The sequence below is a fragment of the Panthera pardus genome, unplaced genomic scaffold (genome assembly GCF_024362965.1).
Source record: "Panthera pardus isolate Hobbes unplaced genomic scaffold, ASM2436296v1 HiC_scaffold_11, whole genome shotgun sequence".
Taxonomy (NCBI): Eukaryota; Metazoa; Chordata; class Mammalia; order Carnivora; family Felidae; genus Panthera; species Panthera pardus.
The window spans coordinates 64,747,080-64,764,076 of NW_026526666.1; the positions used below are offsets into that span (position 1 = coordinate 64,747,080).

A 16,997-nucleotide genomic window follows, 5' to 3' on the forward strand; every position below is an offset into this window, starting at 1 on the left:
CATGCGTAGTGCGCGCCTTAAGGGCCGCGGAGTCACGTGTGAGGGCGCGAGCAGTCTCCCGCAGAGTCGCTTCCTGTCACGGCAGCAGCTGTACCCGCTGCCACTGCGGCCGCCCGGGGGCCGCGGGAGCCCTAGGCGAAGCCGGGTGGATAAGGCCCGGGCAGGTTTTGGATCCGCCGCGAGGTATGCAGCGTACCTGCCCCTCGGCGAGGGGAGATACCGGGCGGCGGGGGAGATGGAGGCCTGGGGCCGGGCAGGGCTGCGCGTCCTGCCGCGCCGGAGTGGGGTCCCTCGGCTTCGCCTCCCCTGCGGCTTCCGCTATCCGCTTCTCTCCAGAATCTGGGCCCTACCCGTTGCCCCGGAGCCGCAGACTCGGCATGTCTGACTGACCTCGTCTCTTCCCCAAGTTTGCTCGCTCCGTGCCCCCCGCTCAGGTGACGGCCCGCCATTCACCTAAGTCAGTGAACTCTGACGCTTGAAGTTACCCTGAGCGCCCCATCCCGTGCGCCTACATCCAGTTAACCTCGGAGCCCTGTTGATTTTACTCTCTGACGGTGGAATCCATCCGCTTCTCTGCCTCCCGTGCTCCCTTTGCTCACCTCTTTTGCGGGACCGTTGCGAGATGTTCTGTACCGAGAAGGCTTCCAGCCTCCATTCTCCTCCTACCCCTTCCCCTCTTTCGCCAGCGGGAGTTTCTGAGTCGTTGACCTGGTCCCTTCACGTCCACTGCCCTCAGGATAATGCCAAACGTCCTTTAGGCTTAAAGGTTTTTCTGTTTTGCCCCCTGTAGAGATTACAAGCTTCGCTTGTACCATTTCTTGTTTCACACTTTATGCCCCAGTAATCCCAGGTCTTTAGCTTTCTTGTGGAGACCACACTGTTTCTCACCTTAGAACCACTGTCAGGTTGTTCCCTCTTTTTGGAATTCCATACCCCTTCCTTACCTCCAACTTTTTCATGACGCAGCACAAGCATCACTTTCTCTAAGATGCCTTTTCTGTCTGTGCTGGATAATTGGCCACTCCTGGGGATCCCCGTTCCCTGGAGCTACCCTGTGCGGTTTTTGTCCACTGAAGAGGCTGTCCCCACCATGTAAATGTTCTTTGAGGGTTGAGACATGTCAGATTCATTCCTGCTCTCCCAGTGCCCAGCACAGATTTTCACATACTCCTGTGAAAGGTTGTGAGATCGCTGAATCAGAATGCTGAGTCAGATTTCTCTAGAGCAGAGTGTCTATTAGGACTTTGTGTGGTGATGAAAATGTTCAGTGTTTGTGCTGGCCAGTGGTAGCCACTAGCTGAGGAACTGGACTTTAAATTTTATTTAATTAATTTAAAGTTAAAAGCCATAGATGGCTATCATGTTTGGCACAGTTTTAGAGCCTTTTGGAATCCCACCCAGCCTGTACCAGCCCTGTTCCTGAATCTACTTTCCTATGCCACTCCCCCTCACTCAACCTCTTGGGTTTAATCCAAATTGGTCAATCAGTTCAGTAAGTTTTATTGTGTGTCCACACTCCCCGCTTAAACCCATTAACAGGTGGGTCCCATCCCTTCCATCTCCCATATTGCTTGCTTCATTGCTATGATTCCAGAGTTAGTATTTCATCCTTTGGTGTTAAACATTGCCTTTTTTCTCTGGGAGTTTACTATAACCACACCTTACCACAAGGTTGCAGTATTGGAGGTGGGGCTTATAGGCTGCTCCAGTCTGAGTCTCTTCCTCTCTCCGCCAGACAGGTGTCTAGGCTGTCAAGATGCCAGGGCCAAGACCTCGGAAAGGCCCTCAGGCCAGTGGTCAGGGTGTGGCAGCTGCAAAGCAGGTATGGACACACACAGCCTCCTTCACTTCTCGGCCTGGGGGTGGGGGTGGGGGTGGGGGGTGGTCTCTAGACAGCTTGGGCAAATGGGGTCACCTGTTTGACTTCCCCATTAGTGCAGAGACTTTGAGCAGTTCCTCCTACAGTTGGCAGAGACCCTGTGACTAGCCCCTGCCACCCACCCGTGGGAGATGAGGCCTGAACTCTTTTGTGTTTCAACCCAGGCATCCTCCTGCCATGGCCATCTTCCTATGAGTGATCTGGAGGATTCAGGAACCACCAAATTTAGGGTGTTCTGATGGGGTGTCAGCACTGTTATGGGTTTCTCATTTACTGCCATGATTTTGCTTGCTAGCCAAGGATACCAGGGCTTGAGGACTGTTCCTGGAGAGTTTTGCTGCTTAGGGACACAGGGCTGTGGCCCAGGTGGGAGACAGAAGTCTATTCTCTAATCTGCTCCCTTTATTTCTTCTGGGTCCAAGTCCTGAAACTTCTTAGTCCATTCTTAATGTCTTAAAAGAGGCAAGTAAGGGAGGTTGTGGGATAAAGAGCATACACTGAAGTCATAAGACCTTTATTTTTAAATTCTAGGTCTGCCACTTACAAGGCTGTCTCAGTTTCATCTGAACTTGGAGATAAAAATAGGACTACCTTTTCCTAGAGTAGTCAAATTCATAGAGACAGAAAGTAGAATGGTAATGGACAGGGGGAGGGGGAAGAGGGGAGTTGTTTAATAAGATGAAAAGAGTTCTGTAGATGGATGACGGTGATGGTAGCCCAACAGTGTGAATGGGCTTCATGCCACTCAACTGTACACTTGAAAACGGTTAAGGTGAGGGGCACCTGGCTGGCTCAGTCAGGGGAGCAGGTAGCTCTTGATCTCGGGATCCTGAGTTCAAGCCCCATGTTGGGTGTAAAGCTTTAAAAAAAATGGTTAAGATGATAATTTGTATGTTAGATATGTTTTACCGCAATTAAAATAAAATAGGACCTACTTCTCAGGATTGTGAGAATTAATGAAAATAATTATATAGAGTGCTAAGTACAGCGCCTGGCATCTAGTGCTATTATGTTGTGAGTAATAATAATGGCAGTGTAGTCTTACTGGGTTCTTTATAGTCACCAGGGAGATAATTGTTCCAAAGGCTAATATTTCAGGCCTCAGTTTCCCTATTTGCACATTGGGCTTCACACATAGTGAAGGAGTCACTGACTGCCTGAGACTGGCCCTGGGGTTGGGCCTCATTGTATGGTTCCTAAGAACCCTTCTCTGCTCTCAGCTGGGGCTCTTTGTGGAATTCAGCCCAGAGGACATGCTGCTGGGGATGGAGGAAACTGAAGATGATGGGGACCTGGAGGCTGAACTACTGGCCCTCACAGGGGAAGCAGGGGTCACTGACAAGAAGCCAGCACCCAAGGGGCAGGGTGAGTTTGTGTCATTGGGCTGGCTCAGTGCTGGGACCAGATGGGTTCAGGCAGGTAGAGAGGTTCTCTCCTCACAACTGGCAGGAGCCCATTAGATATCCTGGTCCTTCTGATACCCATTCTTGTGCAGCATTCCCACCAAGAGGCCATCTTCCCCTGTGTGAAGAAGGGAAGCTCACTCCTCTGACTGCCCCCCTCCCCATTGTGGACAATCAGCAGTCTGATTCTCTGACTCAGGTCTCTGTCTTAGATGTAGCCAGGGCCCAGTATAGAGGAGGGGCTCAGCATGGACTGCATTGGGCACATAATAAATTCACAGAAATTGTGTCAAATGTGTAAGTAGATGATTAGATGAGCCTGGGTTTGAGTCATCGCTCTGCCCCTTACTAGGATTGCACTGTTAGGAAGATTATCTTTGGTTTTATTATCAGTTCACTCTTTAAAATGGAGATTATATTATTTATCTTGCATAATTGTTGTGAAGCTTCAGTGGATGTTAAAAATCTTACATATGTGAAAGGTGTGGTTGGGGGAATGGATGGACATGTCTATGAATAACTACAACACAAAAATGCCAAGAAGGGAACAACTTATTGCTTGTTGGAGGAGCCAGGAAGCTTTCCCAGCTGAGGGTCTTTTGAGCTGGGTCACAAAGGAAGAGCAGGAATTTTCCAGGTGGGACTTTGGCTGTGGAAGGGAAGGAAGATTTCTACCTGGGTGTGTCTTGCTGTCACAGTGAATTGAAGACACTCCTCATGGACTTTTTCTGAGTTGCCCTGAGCCTCTGTAACCCTCTTCCCTCAGCTCCCCTCCCTATGGCCCACATCGAGAAGTTGGCTGCGGACTGTATGCGGGATGTGGAAGAGGAGGAGGAGGAGGAGGAAGGGCTGGAGGAGGATGCAGACTTGCTGGTGCGTCTGCCAGGCTTGTGTCTGAGGGCTCTGTGGTCAAACCTGTGGAGGAGGCCTGGGGTTTGTTTCGTGTGTTCTGAGGTTGAGTGAGTGCCTTGCTCTTTTGGGCCCATTTTCCCAACTACACTGTGAGACTAATCCCCTTTGGTGTGTGGTCTGAACTATGCATTTGGGGATTTTTAGATTTGTAGTGTTTACTGTTTTTAAGGCTCTCCTTGGTCAGATTAATGGTAAAAAGGACTTTTAGGCACAGTGACTGATATTGGGAGATATCGCTGTGGGGAAAAGGCCCTTTATTCTTATATCCTATCATGTATATGGCCATGAGGCTTCCAAGCTCCTGAGACTTGTGTCTCCCCAGACTGAGCTGCAGGAGGTCCTGGGTGAAGGTGAGGAGGCTGGGCCACTGGACGGTGATAAGACAGCCAGCCCAGGTGGCTCTGAGGAAGAGAAGGGACAGGAAAACATTGAACCTCCAGGACAGACAGCTCTACTAACAGCTTCAGTCCCAGCAGCTCAGGTAGGTTCTGGAGGGATCTTGTGTGCCTTTGATGCCCCTACATGTCTGTGTATAACATGCATGTAGCGTGGTTTGCATAGGAAGGCTGCAATAACCCCTCCCAGGGCCCTCCAGCAGCTGCCCCAAGCAGAGACAAAGCCTGAGAAACCGCTTGGTGGCTGGCCAGCCTCAAAGGCCTCTCTGTTCTCCCAGACCACCCCCTACAGCCATTTCCTGGCTTCCACAGACTGTCCAGGCCTCTGTGTTTGCCTCTGACACGGCCTCTGGCCTCTCCAGTGAGTCTTTGCCTCGTAGCTTAAAGCTTTTAGGCTCTTCCTTCTCCTTGAATCCAAGAGCTCCATTTTCTGGGGCAGCTTCCTTGCAGGGAGGGAGCAGCAGGGGCCTAGCTGGCCCTGGAGTGGCCATGCCCTGAACTGAAGTATCTACAGGCTGGAGGGCCTCGGGGACTGCAGGCTCTGCTGGAAGATCGGATCCACAACTACCGGGAGGCTGCAGCCAGTGCCAAGGAGGCAGGTGAAGCAGCCAAAGCCAGGCGCTGTGAACGTGGCCTAAAGGTGGGTTGGGCCTTGCCAGAGAGCAGGGCTGCGTGGAGTGGGGCAGAGGACAGTGGGTGAAACAAGAGGGGAGGCGCTTCCCCTCTGGCTTGTGGAGGTGAAGGATTCCTGGCCTGTCTTCAAGCAGGGTTCAGGCTAAGATGGCTGGCTGGATTTCTGGGTTCTCTCTCTCAGACTCTGGAGTCCCAACTGGCTGCTGTGAGGAAAGGCAGGAAGATCAGTGAGGATGAGATTCCACCTCCAGTGGCTTTGGGCAAGAAACAGCTGGCCGCCCAGGAAACAGCTGACAGGAACCCTGAGGCAGATGCCCCAGCTCCCTTCATGATGGAGCCAGGTATCTGGAGACCTTTAGGTTCTATCCTAGTTTCGAGTCAGAGCCCATGGCCCACCTCCCCATCCTGCCACACTGTCCATTGTCATCAGATGCACCTTCTCTGAAAGGTTCTCAGGCCAACCAGATCTGTAGGCAGTAGGCACTGGGAACCCATGGTATGTACTTTCTTTGACCCTCATGCCCCCTCTTCGGGCTTTTTGTTTCTTAATAGACAACCCCTGCCAACCTGAGACAAGCCTCTTGGGCAGTCCTGGCATTTCTGCCCCATCTGATTCAGACCCAGACCCACAGGCCCTGTTGTCAGCCCGACAGAGAGAGTATAAATTGGCTGCCCTGAATGCCAAGCGGGCTGGAGACTTAGACCGTGCCCGAGAGCTCATGAGGATTGGGAAGGTATGATGTCTGAATCAGAGGCCCTATATTCAAGCCTTTGTTTCACATAGGGCCACAGTGACCTGGAGTAAGTCTGGTCTGGGGCAGGGAGGGAGGGGAGGAGGTTTCAGCCCAGAGTTTACCCTGGTTTTATGCCCACATCTGCTTTTCCTATTATAGAGATTTGGTGCAGTCCTGGAGGCCCTGGAGAAGGGGCAGCCTGTGGACCTGAGTGCCATACCCCCGGCACCTGAGGGTCAGTATGGAGCCAGTGGGGTGGGGCCTGCTCAGGGTGAGGTTGGGGGGAAACTTCAGGGCTGGGGCTGCCCAGGGACCTCCATCTACACCTCTACTCTGGGTCCCCAGACCTGAAGCCCCTCTCACAGGCTTCCAAGGCCCTCACAGAACCCTCAGTTGTACCCCCAGCAGTGGAGCGAGTGCAGCCAGTGATGGCCCCTGACACTCCAGCAGCCCCAGGTAGGATTGGATGGTGGGACTGAGTGGGGGACCTGGACAGAGGCAGCAGAAATGACACCATCTCCTGTATCCTTTCAAGTGGTCCCTGCTGAGCCACAGACAGTGCTGGATGCCCTGCAGCAGAGACTGAACAAGTACCGTGAGGCAGGCATCCAGGCCCGGGGCAGTGGGGATGAGCGCAAGGCCCGGATGCATGAGCGCATTGCCAAGGTGGGCCCACAGCTGCACAACCCCTGCCCCATGTCAGCCTTCTGTTGCTGCAGTTAGTCCTGGTCTTTGAGTCTCCATCTATCTGTCTCTCTTTCTGGACTTCCTACTGCCTCTGGGGTCTTTTTCCTTCTAAGACTGCTTTCAGTCTTCCTCTCCCTGTGTGGGGCCTGTAGACTGCAGCCCACTGTAAGTTCTCCCTTCCTTCCCTTGCAGCAATATCAAGATGCCATTCGAGCACACCGGGCAGGACGGAGAGTTGACTTTGCTGAGTTACCTGTTCCTCCAGGTGAGTGGGGCTTGGCCTAGGGGCTTTTTGAGGAGGTCTCTGAGCAAGAAAGGGGGAAGGGGAAATGATTTCTCCTGTATCTGCCTCTACTCTGTGGGAGCCACCTCTCCCAGCCATGGCCAGGAAGACCCAGCCAAGGCCCACAGCAGCCTGTGCTTCCTCAAGGCTACCTATCCTCTGCCAGCTGTCTTTTCTTCCACAGGATTCCCCCCCATTCCTGGCCTGGAGCCCATTGTGGGCACTGATGGGGATGTAGTGGCAGCTACTTTAGCAGCTGCCCAGAAACTGGCTTCCTCGGAGGATACAGCCCCAGCAGAGGAAAATGAGGATGAGGATGAGGTTTGGCTCAGGGCCTGGGACTTCCAGGGGCTGGTGGGGGGAAACCCCAGATGAAGGGTAAACCCAGACCCTGTTGTTATCCATACTAACAAGCCCAGGGAGGTAGGTATGCTTTCTTCTGCTTTACAGAGAAAAAACTTAGCCAAGGGTACCCAGCTAGGGGTTAGCAGAGCTAGATTCAAACCAGGTCTAACTCCAGAGCTCTGGTTCAGTCCACATAACCCTGTAAGTTAGTGCAGCCTTAGGAGGAGAGCCTGGGTGGGGAACAGATTCTGTGTGACAGCTTCCCGGGAACCTGCAGGATAAGCTCCCAGCCCAGGCCCCAGTGGCCAAGAAGCCAGCGCAGCCTGTGGTCCCTTCATTCCGTGCCCTGCCAGAGACCAAGGCCTCGAGTTCTAAGGAATCATTGAGTTCCTCTGGTGAGTTGGGGAGAAGAGGGATGGAAGAGTGAAGACTGTAGTGAGGGACAGGCATGATTCTAACCATTATCCCTTGCCCTTCAGTGCGCGAGCAGCTGGCATTGCTAGAGGCACGGAAACTGCAATACCAACGGGCAGCGCTGCAGGCCAAGCGCAGCCAGGACCTGGAGCAGGCCAAAGCCCATCTGCGGGTAGCCAAATGCCTTGAAGCTCAGATCACGCAGGTACGACGAGCTGGCCGACCTGTGGACTTCTCCAAGGTGAGTTTCACTTGTTTAAGCAGCTGGACTTCTCAGGCAGAGGAGGCATTGGGAGGCTTGACAGGCAGGGCGGTGAATGAAGCAGCTGCTTGGAGGGGATGCGATGCAGATAGGATGCAGACAGAAAGAGCTTGTTGCTTATGCTGCTCTACCCCATTGCCCGAAGAGAGACCAGGGAAGGCCAGGCGGGCTGCCTGTGGTCAGAGATGACGAGGCATGGCAAGGCTAGTGGAAAGCAGAGCAAAGCTTGGGATAGAATGGGGAGGCAATGAGTTCCCATCACTGGAGGTTAGTAGAAACTGGAGAAACATTTAGTTTTGATTCTGCATTTGTTAGGCTCAGTAGAGGAATAATCTGACTCTTGGGGCCCCTGAGGGGCCTTGTGACCTGACCAGGTCCCTTCACCCTTGACGGATGAGGAGGGTGACTTCATCCTCATTCACCATGAGGACCTGCGACTCTCCCAGAAGGCTGAGGAAGTATATGCCCAGCTACAAAAAATGCTTCTGGAGCAACATGAGGTCAGTGGACTGCTGGTCTGTCTTCCCCTTTCAATGCCCACAGCATCCTTTGGGTAAAGTTATGGGGCCCAGATCAAATAGGCCTGGATTCAAATTCTAGCTCTTCCACTTACTGGTTGTGTGACGATGGGTAAAGTACTTTATAGATGGGAGGAAGAAAGTTTTAAGGGAGATGGATATAGATGTATATTTTTGTATATCTATCTGAACTGCTGCCTTTAAGTCTGCTTGTGAAGTGATGTTTCTATTAGGTTTTGAAGGAAAAATAGGAGTTTGCTAAGTGAATTTTGGGGAATGGCTATCCTCAGGAAAGGAAACAACAAAAACTTAGGCAGAAGAGTCTGATGGAACTTGGGAACAGTGGCCTTGGATATGGTAGGTGTTGGAGAAGGAGGGGTGAGGCTACAGAAGAAGGTTGGGACTTTCAGAAGTCAGGCTTCAAATGCCAACCTAGATGTTCCACTGTGGCCTCTGCAGTCACTCTGGGCCCTTATTTTTAGAAGTGCCTGCTATTCTCCAAGCAGTTCATGCACCAGGGCAATGTGGCCGAGACTACCCGGTAAGTGCAAGGCCTCAGGCTGGGGCTTATTGGGTGGGAAGGAGAAAGTGAGCCCTGCAGTGCTGACATGCCCACCCATCCCTGTCAGGTTTGAGAAACTCGCTCAGGACCGTAAGAAGCAGCTTGAGATCCTGCAGCTGGCCCAGGCTCAGGGCCTTGACCCTCCCGGCCACCACTTTGAGTTGAAGACATTCCAGACTGTGAGGTGCCAAAGCCTAAGGGAAACAGTGGCTCCATGCAGGGATAGGACAAGGGACTGGAGACTTATGCCCCTATAGTGAGGCTTCCCAGGCTTGGCCTGGCCATAGGCGCTGGGGTTAGGGGGAGTGGGCTTAGCTACCTGCCTGTGAGAAGCTCAGAGCTGGGTGGTGGCTGTGGAAGGAACTCTGGACTGGAGGTCATATAGGTCTGAGATCTATCTGTATACCAGCTCTGCCACCGTTAGCCCAGACAATCTTTGCTTCCCTGGGCTTACTCTCCTGACCACTTCTCCACTGGGCAGGCAAACAGGCACTGGAAGAGAGGACCTTTTCCTACCACCTGCTTCACTTTGTGCTTTCTCCTTGTTTCTTGGCTGTAGGATCTTCTCAGAACTCAACAGCACAGAAATGCATCTGATCATTGTCCGGGGAATGAACCTCCCAGCCCCTTCAGGTAGCCCAAGAGCCACCTTTACTTCAGACTGTTGCCCAGACACTTCACCCCCAGTCAATATAGAGAGGCATTGGCTCATCCTCCATATCAAGCACTAGGCTCCGTGGTACTTCTTCTGACCCTGACTCTCATTTCTCCTTCGTAGGAGTGACTCCTGATGACTTGGATGCTTTTGTGCGGTTTGAGTTCCACTACCCTAACTCGGTGAGGTTCAGGGAGAGGTAGGATCCCCTGACACCCATCTTCCATCCAGGACCCTGTGCACAATTTCTCTGCATTCCCTGGGAGGTCTGGCTACAGGGAGCGGTTTGAAGACCCTTGGATGCATTCTTCACAGGGGGAAGTTACTTCCCTCAACATTTAGCCTAGAGTTCTTTGCCCTATACAGCTGTTTTTTCAAGCTATCCTTACCTCTCCCATCTTACTGCTTTAGGACCAGGCTCAAAAAAGCAAAACAGCTGTGGTGAAGAACACAAACTCTCCAGGTGAGGACCGCTTTCTCTTCTCTCTTATTCTCTGATATGTGTGCAGCATTTTTTTTTTTTTCAGAGTGCTTTCAGATCTGTTCTCTTAGCTGGTTTACTCAACTTGGGAGATAAAGGTAGTTGGGGAAACTGAGGCTCAGAGAGGTAGAGGGACTTGCCTAGGACTTGCCTAGGGCCCCATAGCAAGGAGGTGGTGGAAATGGGAGTTGAATCCCATTTTGGTATAATCTGTGTCTAATAAGACTACAAAAATTGTCCGAGTGGACTTTCAAGGCCAGGACCTAGATGCTCTACCACCCTCTGATGCAGTCCCTTTGAACTGCTGGCAGAGAGAGGGGAGGCCAACTCTGGACCTCTGTTTCCACTTCCTCAGGAAATCCCTGGGAGCCCACGCCACTTCTTGTCTTCTCCCATTGCAGAATTTGATCAGCTCTTCAAACTAAACATCAACCGAAACCACCGGGGCTTCAGGAGGGTGATCCAAAGCAAAGGAATCAAGTTTGAAATCTTCCACAAAGGGTGAGGCCCTTGTCAGGTACATTGCCAAGATGGGCTGGGTGGAAGGAAGGGCTTCTGTTGCTACCCCTATTGCTATTCAGTCTTCCTGCATCGGGCACAGCCAGCTCATTCCTGCCTTCCCTGCTTTTCCCAGTCCAATACCCTGCTGATTCTTGGTTCCCCAGATCCTTCTTCAGAAGTGACAAGCTGGTTGGCACAGCCCACCTGAAGCTGGAGCGGCTGGAGAATGAGTGTGAGATCAGAGAGATTGTGGAGGTAGGATGGGCAAACCAGACGACTTGGCAAATACCCCACATTCACTGAACATCCACTCCCTACTGTAGGTTTTTTGTGCCCATTAATGAAAAAATATCCGCAAATGCGCTGTAGACTAGGTGCTATTCCTGTTTCACAAATGAAGAGATTCAGAGGATCTGAGAAAATTTCATAGCATCACAAGAAGCAGTGATACTCTTTCCACAATACTCTGAGTCACCTAAGCTCCCAGGTATGGTGGCTCTTGAGGGGTCTGATCATTGCTGTCAACTTGGCATACATAAATTCCTAGGTTTTGGGGGGCAGAGTTGTGGGTGGGGCAGTTGTCTAGCCATCATGAAGAAGTGGAATAGGCTCTGGACATAAAGCTGATAAGGTAGTTCCAGATTGGGGACCCACAAGAATGCAGCTAGTCTGTGTTTAGGAATTGGCTCCAGACAGCTCCTTAAACTTGTGTGAACTTACGTGAATTTCATAGGCAGGGACTCTGAGAGCTTGTCTATGACAGGTGAGGAAACTAAGGTCCAGTGACAAGGGTGTTCCATAAGCACAAATATTGTGTCCCTGGCAGACCTCAGCCCAGATCCTTGCTGATGCATTTGTAGGCCAGGGCTTTTCCCTCTACAGTGTGCCTGCCCTCACTCCCTGCCTGTTTTGGGGGGGCCCGGTGGGGGGATGTTCTTAAGCCAGGTCTGCTCTGTGTTTGCCCAACTACAGGCAGACTTCTTGAGCCCGTAGTCCTGCTTTGTACTCTAGCAGCCCAGGCTCCTGCTTGGAAGGGAGGGAGCAGTGTGATGGGTGGAAAGGAACTCTTGGCCTGGGTTCTAGTCCTGACCTTGCCACACGGTGGTTTCGTAGCCTTACCATTCACTACTTTCTGAGCCATCCGTGAAGTATGGGTTTGGGCTTAGTGGTTTTCAGGCTATAGCATGAAGCCAGAGCATTTTTTCCAGGAATTGTGAGGAAACTGAGTGGGCAGAGCTCTGGGTTTGTCTCTTTAGAGCATTGACACTTCTTTGGATTTCCATGTTAGTTTTTATAAGACTTAACCTAGAACCACCAAAAAGCAGGAGGGCAGCATTGTCATGGAGACTCTTGTGTTGACACTGAAGGACAGTTGAGCTCCTTTCTTTCCTGTGAGCATAGGGAGCGGTCTGCTCCCAGCCCCTGGCCCATGTCACTTACCGTCTCCCTCTGTGGTCCTCACAGGTCCTGGATGGAAGGAAGCCCACTGGGGGCAAGCTGGAGGTGAAAGTGAGGCTGCGGGAGCCTCTGAGTGGCCAGGATGTGCAGATGGTTACTGAGAACTGGCTGGTCCTGGAGCCCAGAGGCCTATAAGGTGGGCATCCATCTAAAAAGTCCTCAAACTTCTGCCCTCAGAGACCCTTCCAGTACTCCCCTCCTATCTGGGGAGAAGACATAGGAATTTCTCATCTGTGAGGACAACTAGGAGGCAAAACTGTTGGGTAGGGCTTGGGCTGAGTTTCTCATGATCCTCAAGAGAACTGGGAAGGGAAGTTAACCTTCCCAGGTCTGTCGCAGGAAATCTTTTCTAAACTGTTAGCATATTCACTGCAGTTTAGACTTACTGCGTATGCTTTGTGCCCTTGTGCAGGAGATTGTCAGTACTGGGAGAGGAGTCAGGCCAGCAACTGTGTGCAGGAGCATACTTTTCTCAGCTCTGCTGGCTACAGAAGCCTTTGTACATAGGAAGATGCTGCTACTCAAGCACCAAAGATCTGTTAAGTATGTGCATTACTGACACACAGCAAGGTCTTTCCTGTTGCTGGCCCCTCCCTGGACCTCCACGAAAGCAGGCTGGATTCCAGGAGTCCCCTCCCCCCTTCCCTTGCCTCCCCCTCCCGCTGAGAGAAGGCAAGGATAGCCTCATCGCTCTGTGACTGAGTCTTACAGCCCCTTAACCCCTGTTTGGCAACTGTGTGGAGCTTACCACAGCCTCCAGTTGCAACGTTTCTGGATGTGCCTTTAAAAGATCTAACTAAGGGATGGGAGAACTTGAGGGTGATCGGGAAACCCCCTGCCTAGGGTGCAGGCAGGGTTCCGTGACTCCTGCTTAGTCAGTGGCAGCCTATCCCACATGACTCCGTTTACCCCGGCTGTGCCTGTGCCTTGGTTCCTGACTGCTGCTGCACTCGCCTCCCTGCTTCCCAGAGCTCTCAGTGGAGGAGGAGGGAATGTGTGGTGGGAAATAAGGGTGAGGTTGGATCTCGGGTTTGGTCCATGCATTTAAGACTAAATGACTGTTAACTAGAAGAAAAAAAAATAATATATATATATATATACATATACATATATATATATATGTATGTAATTTCATGTAGCCGTTTTTATTTAAGAAACTAGATCTAATTCATTATAGGGGTTTTACACTCTATATGAAGAGTGATCATCAAAGTCCTAAATAAAAGCCCTGTTCCCTGTCACTTTTAAAGCAGGAGTGGCAGTAACATTTGTTAATTGACAGAAACTGCTGCTATGGCTTCCTCTTTTGAGAGAGGGCAAGGGGAAGCCTTGTGTCTTCTGAGGATCAGTGAGAAGAATCCCTTAGTTCCTTCCTAAGAGATCCTCCTTTGGCTTTGTTTTTCTGAATGGATGGAGACGATGGAGGGATTTGTAAATTACAATAGATTTAATATTCAAAACTGCAATATTTTGCATTTCTTAGAAATAAACTTTAATATCTCATTCCCCCCCCCCCTTTTTTTGAAGCATTAACTTAGGTTCAACAAAGCATTCCTCAAGATTTTTTAAAGGCTACGAGTGAAGCAAATACATTCAGCTTACTGGTCACTATAGTATTGCATAAGCACAGCTCAGGGATTGAGCTTTTATGTGTCTTTTCCCAGGATAGGGCTGGACCATGCTTCCTGCCCTTAAGAGTAGAGCTGTTAGTGGATAACAGGACAGGAATGACAAGACTGTTTTCTAAAAGCTTTCTGGCCAGTCTTACTTACCTATGTGTGAACTACCAACATTTCCACAGATGTGAGATTTAACACTTCATTGCAATCCTGTGTGTCAAACAAGCAGTAATCTAGACTTAAAAAGGATTGTTGGGCTTCTTAAGGTGACCTAGAGCAAAGAGGGGTGGTCAGGAGGGTTCCTGACCCAACCTAGTCTTCCCCTAAGGGTTTGCACCCAACATGGTGCTTACTAAGAGGGCCACATGGACAGCTGTGGCTATTTATCCTCAAAGGTTTCAACAACCAGCCCTAGGAATTTTTGAACCCAGGCCTGTGCTAGAAATGCCCTATTCCAATGTGATAGGAAGTTTTCTGTGCCTCAAGGATTTCCCTTCACAACCTGTTCTACTTCAGTGTGTTTCATTACCCTTTGCTTTTGGAAAACAGAACCTCCAGGCTAAGGAAGGCAAGACAAAGCCGCCCATTGGACTTGGAAACTGAGATTCTTAAAAGGCCTTTGTTGCAGCCAAGGCATGCAGGGGTCACTGGTAGTGGGAGGAGCCTACTCCGCCTCCTTGTCCCAAGATTTGTCCTAATGTAACAACCAAACATCAGAGATCAGTGATTCCTGGGCAGTTGGGAACCAGGCACAACCCAAATAGCTTTACATTTTAAATTCTTCTATCTAGCGCAAGACATGCTTTCTTCAGAATTACTGAAATGAACAAAATATGGAATAAAATATTTTTTTAGAAATTTATCTTATTAAAGGGCAAAAATATTTTGTGACTTTAACATTACTTCCCTTTCTTACAGCACCATTGTGAAACCTGCATTATTACTTCTAAATTCTGAGCATGTTTTCTAAATGTTTCTGGGCAGCTCCTAAAAGATTTTGTCCCTTAAGTAAAAGTAGTTCCTTTTAGGATGAAACTGTGGGGCTGAGACTGGTAGAGCCAGGAAGCTTGCACCTGGTCCAGTGCCATCACAGACAGATTCTTCCCTCTCAGGATCTCAGATTCCCAAGCTCTAAACTGGGCGTTATCATTCCTGCTCTATTCTTTGGCCCTTCTGGCCACACATTCAGTCCCTAAAAATCTCATTACCATTATTATTAAAACAGAAACCACTACCACAAACATGTTATAGAAACAGTGTTCACATTGCTTGATGACTGAAACACATTAGATGCAAAAATTATTCCCCAGTTGTTAGTTATGATAGAAGTAAATCCATTTTGAAATTTGGGGCCCACCAGCATTCAGGAACCACTGTGGATGATGGAAGACATTAGATGGGAACTTAGGGCAAAGTTTCTGTAGCCCTGGAGACCAGCAAGTGCTCAGAAAGTGTCAATAAAAATACATGGAGAAACTACACTGCCTGGCATTTGGTAAGAATTCAATAATTTTTTAAAAAATTTAGTAAGTTACCACAATGGCAATTCTTTTTTCCCTTACAAAGATCTCTATATCTCAGTCTTTTAAGTTTATATTCTAGAAAATTTTCACTTATTTAGAAATGTGAGGTTTCAGTCCTCCACTTGATAGAATTCTTATATAATATATAGAAATAAAACAAGGGGGGAAAAGTAAACTAACTTTGGTTATTTTATGCTCAGCTCCACAAGATGATTTTACTAAACATAAAGGATATTTTATATAGTTGAGAACAGACTTGACTCTGCAGGGCCAGAGCTTGTTGTTTAGTGGGAGAATTCAAAAGCTTGTACTGATCCAGAAGAAATAGGTACAACTGCAAAATGTACTGAGCAGGAAGATCAACTTCTATAGGAAAATCAAACCAGCTCCTATAGAAGCTCTAAACTTCTAAGGTGTATGTAGACCATGCTGGATGTTATACCCAGAATACCCGCCCCTATTAAGTGTTTCCTGTTTCTATCAGGTTTGGTGGGTAGTGGTTCCAGGGCCCAATCTTTGCAAGCTGGTGTGCTGTGGGCATCAACTTTTTTTCCCTTAGAAGCTCGAGTACTTTGAGTCTATGGGAAGGTCACAATCAGAGATCTGCAGCTACCATCAATAAAGGCTATGGAGAGACAGATGTAGATGTGGATCCCCACTACCACGGAAGAGGAATAAACCTAGCTAAACACACTTAAAAGGCCAGGCCTCTGGGCCCCTGTTTGGAAAACTGCTAATGTAGGATTCCACAGCCCATAATTGCCAAGTGCTAAATCCAACTTTAGCCCCTGGGGAGAAGCCTCTCCCTGTCCCAGAGGCCTGCATGAACTTCTAGTGGATTCTTGGGAGCTGTCTTAGTGCAGAGGGACTGACTCCTGTTTCTGGCTTAGCTAGGGCTTCAAGAAGATGGCAGTAACAAAGGAGTTGCCCTAGACCGGTATTTTTCAAACTGAGTTGCAAAATCCATTCGATCTGTGACTACGAGAAATTTAAATGAAAAAAAATGATCAGAGTGCATCACATATATCAAGGGTAAACCAAATCTTGGATTCTAATACCACTCCCACTAAAAGAAACCATGGCTGATTCCAAAGCTGAGGCAGGGTAAGCTCAAGATGAGCTGGGAGCAAGCATCTTCTTAGGCCAGAAAAGGAAATGTTAAAAAAAAAAAAAAAAAAAAAAAAATGGTGGGAGCATAGAACAAGGATGTTGGAGCTAGCCTGAAGGGGTTCTCTGGACAAAGCTGAGACCATATGAGCATGAAAATAATGAATGAAAGTCACTCAAAAAGTGATCCATGACTCCATAATGAAAATTAAATGAATAGATAGAAAAGAAAGAAGGGCTTTTGCTTATAGATGACCAAGTGTAACTGCTAAAGGTAGAGTGCTAGAACTAAACACACCATTCTGTAGCCATCACAGTAAAAGATCAATCAGACAAGAAGCATCAGTGGATGCTAAATCTAAGGGAGATTTCTGATAAAATATTTATATGATCTGAAAATGTCTCTACACATATTGGTTATTCATTCCAAGAGGAAAAACACAGTGGAGAAATTGGACCTCACTCTGACCAGGTGATCAAAATTTACCATCATCAATGAGCAGAACAGATCCCACATGACCCTAGGTGTGAGGCCTTAAAAAAGGACACAGCAACTCTAAGGATTCTGGCCAAGAATGCATAAACTGATTCTAATTATGAGAAAGCACCAAACATAAACAAGGCAT

The 16,997-nt window shown here is 49.2% G+C and overlaps 1 protein-coding gene across 4 annotated transcripts; it reads left to right on the forward strand.

Moving 5' to 3' along the window:
• The first annotated feature begins 62 nt into the window (after positions 1 to 62).
• CC2D1B (coiled-coil and C2 domain containing 1B) lies at positions 63 to 15,220 on the forward strand. Of its 4 annotated transcripts, none has more exons than XM_019449294.2 (25): positions 64 to 183; positions 1,736 to 1,822; positions 3,100 to 3,244; positions 4,049 to 4,155; positions 4,517 to 4,675; positions 5,104 to 5,229; positions 5,404 to 5,563; positions 5,775 to 5,956; positions 6,116 to 6,191; positions 6,302 to 6,412; positions 6,492 to 6,622; positions 6,836 to 6,908; positions 7,111 to 7,247; positions 7,531 to 7,666; positions 7,751 to 7,926; positions 8,322 to 8,447; positions 8,948 to 9,006; positions 9,095 to 9,211; positions 9,587 to 9,660; positions 9,806 to 9,864; positions 10,094 to 10,145; positions 10,565 to 10,664; positions 10,829 to 10,919; positions 12,129 to 12,258; positions 12,535 to 15,220. In XM_019449294.2, exons 2-24 carry the CDS (start codon positions 1,757 to 1,759, stop codon positions 12,255 to 12,257), a joined length of 2,592 nt encoding a protein of 863 aa, XP_019304839.1. In that variant the 5' UTR covers positions 64 to 183; positions 1,736 to 1,756; the 3' UTR covers position 12,258; positions 12,535 to 15,220. The 4 variants fall into 4 exon arrangements, with proteins under 4 accessions (XP_053751299.1, XP_019304839.1, XP_053751296.1 ...); XM_053895321.1 differs by having other exon boundaries at positions 7,549 to 7,666; XM_053895320.1 differs by having other exon boundaries at positions 71 to 183; positions 1,740 to 1,822.
• Positions 15,221 to 16,997: the final 1,777 nt, after the last annotated feature.

Coding starts and splice junctions, on each gene's coding strand:
- CC2D1B (XM_019449294.2), top strand. CDS start 1,757: ATGCCAGGGCCAAGACCTCGGAAAGGCCCTCAGGCCAGTGGTCAGGGT. Junction 4,676..5,103: donor CTTCAGTCCCAGCAGCTCAG/GTAGGTTCTGGA, acceptor AAGTATCTACAG/GCTGGAGGGCCTCGGGGACT. Junction 9,212..9,586: donor AAGACATTCCAGACTGTGAG/GTGCCAAAGCCT, acceptor TCTTGGCTGTAG/GATCTTCTCAGAACTCAACA.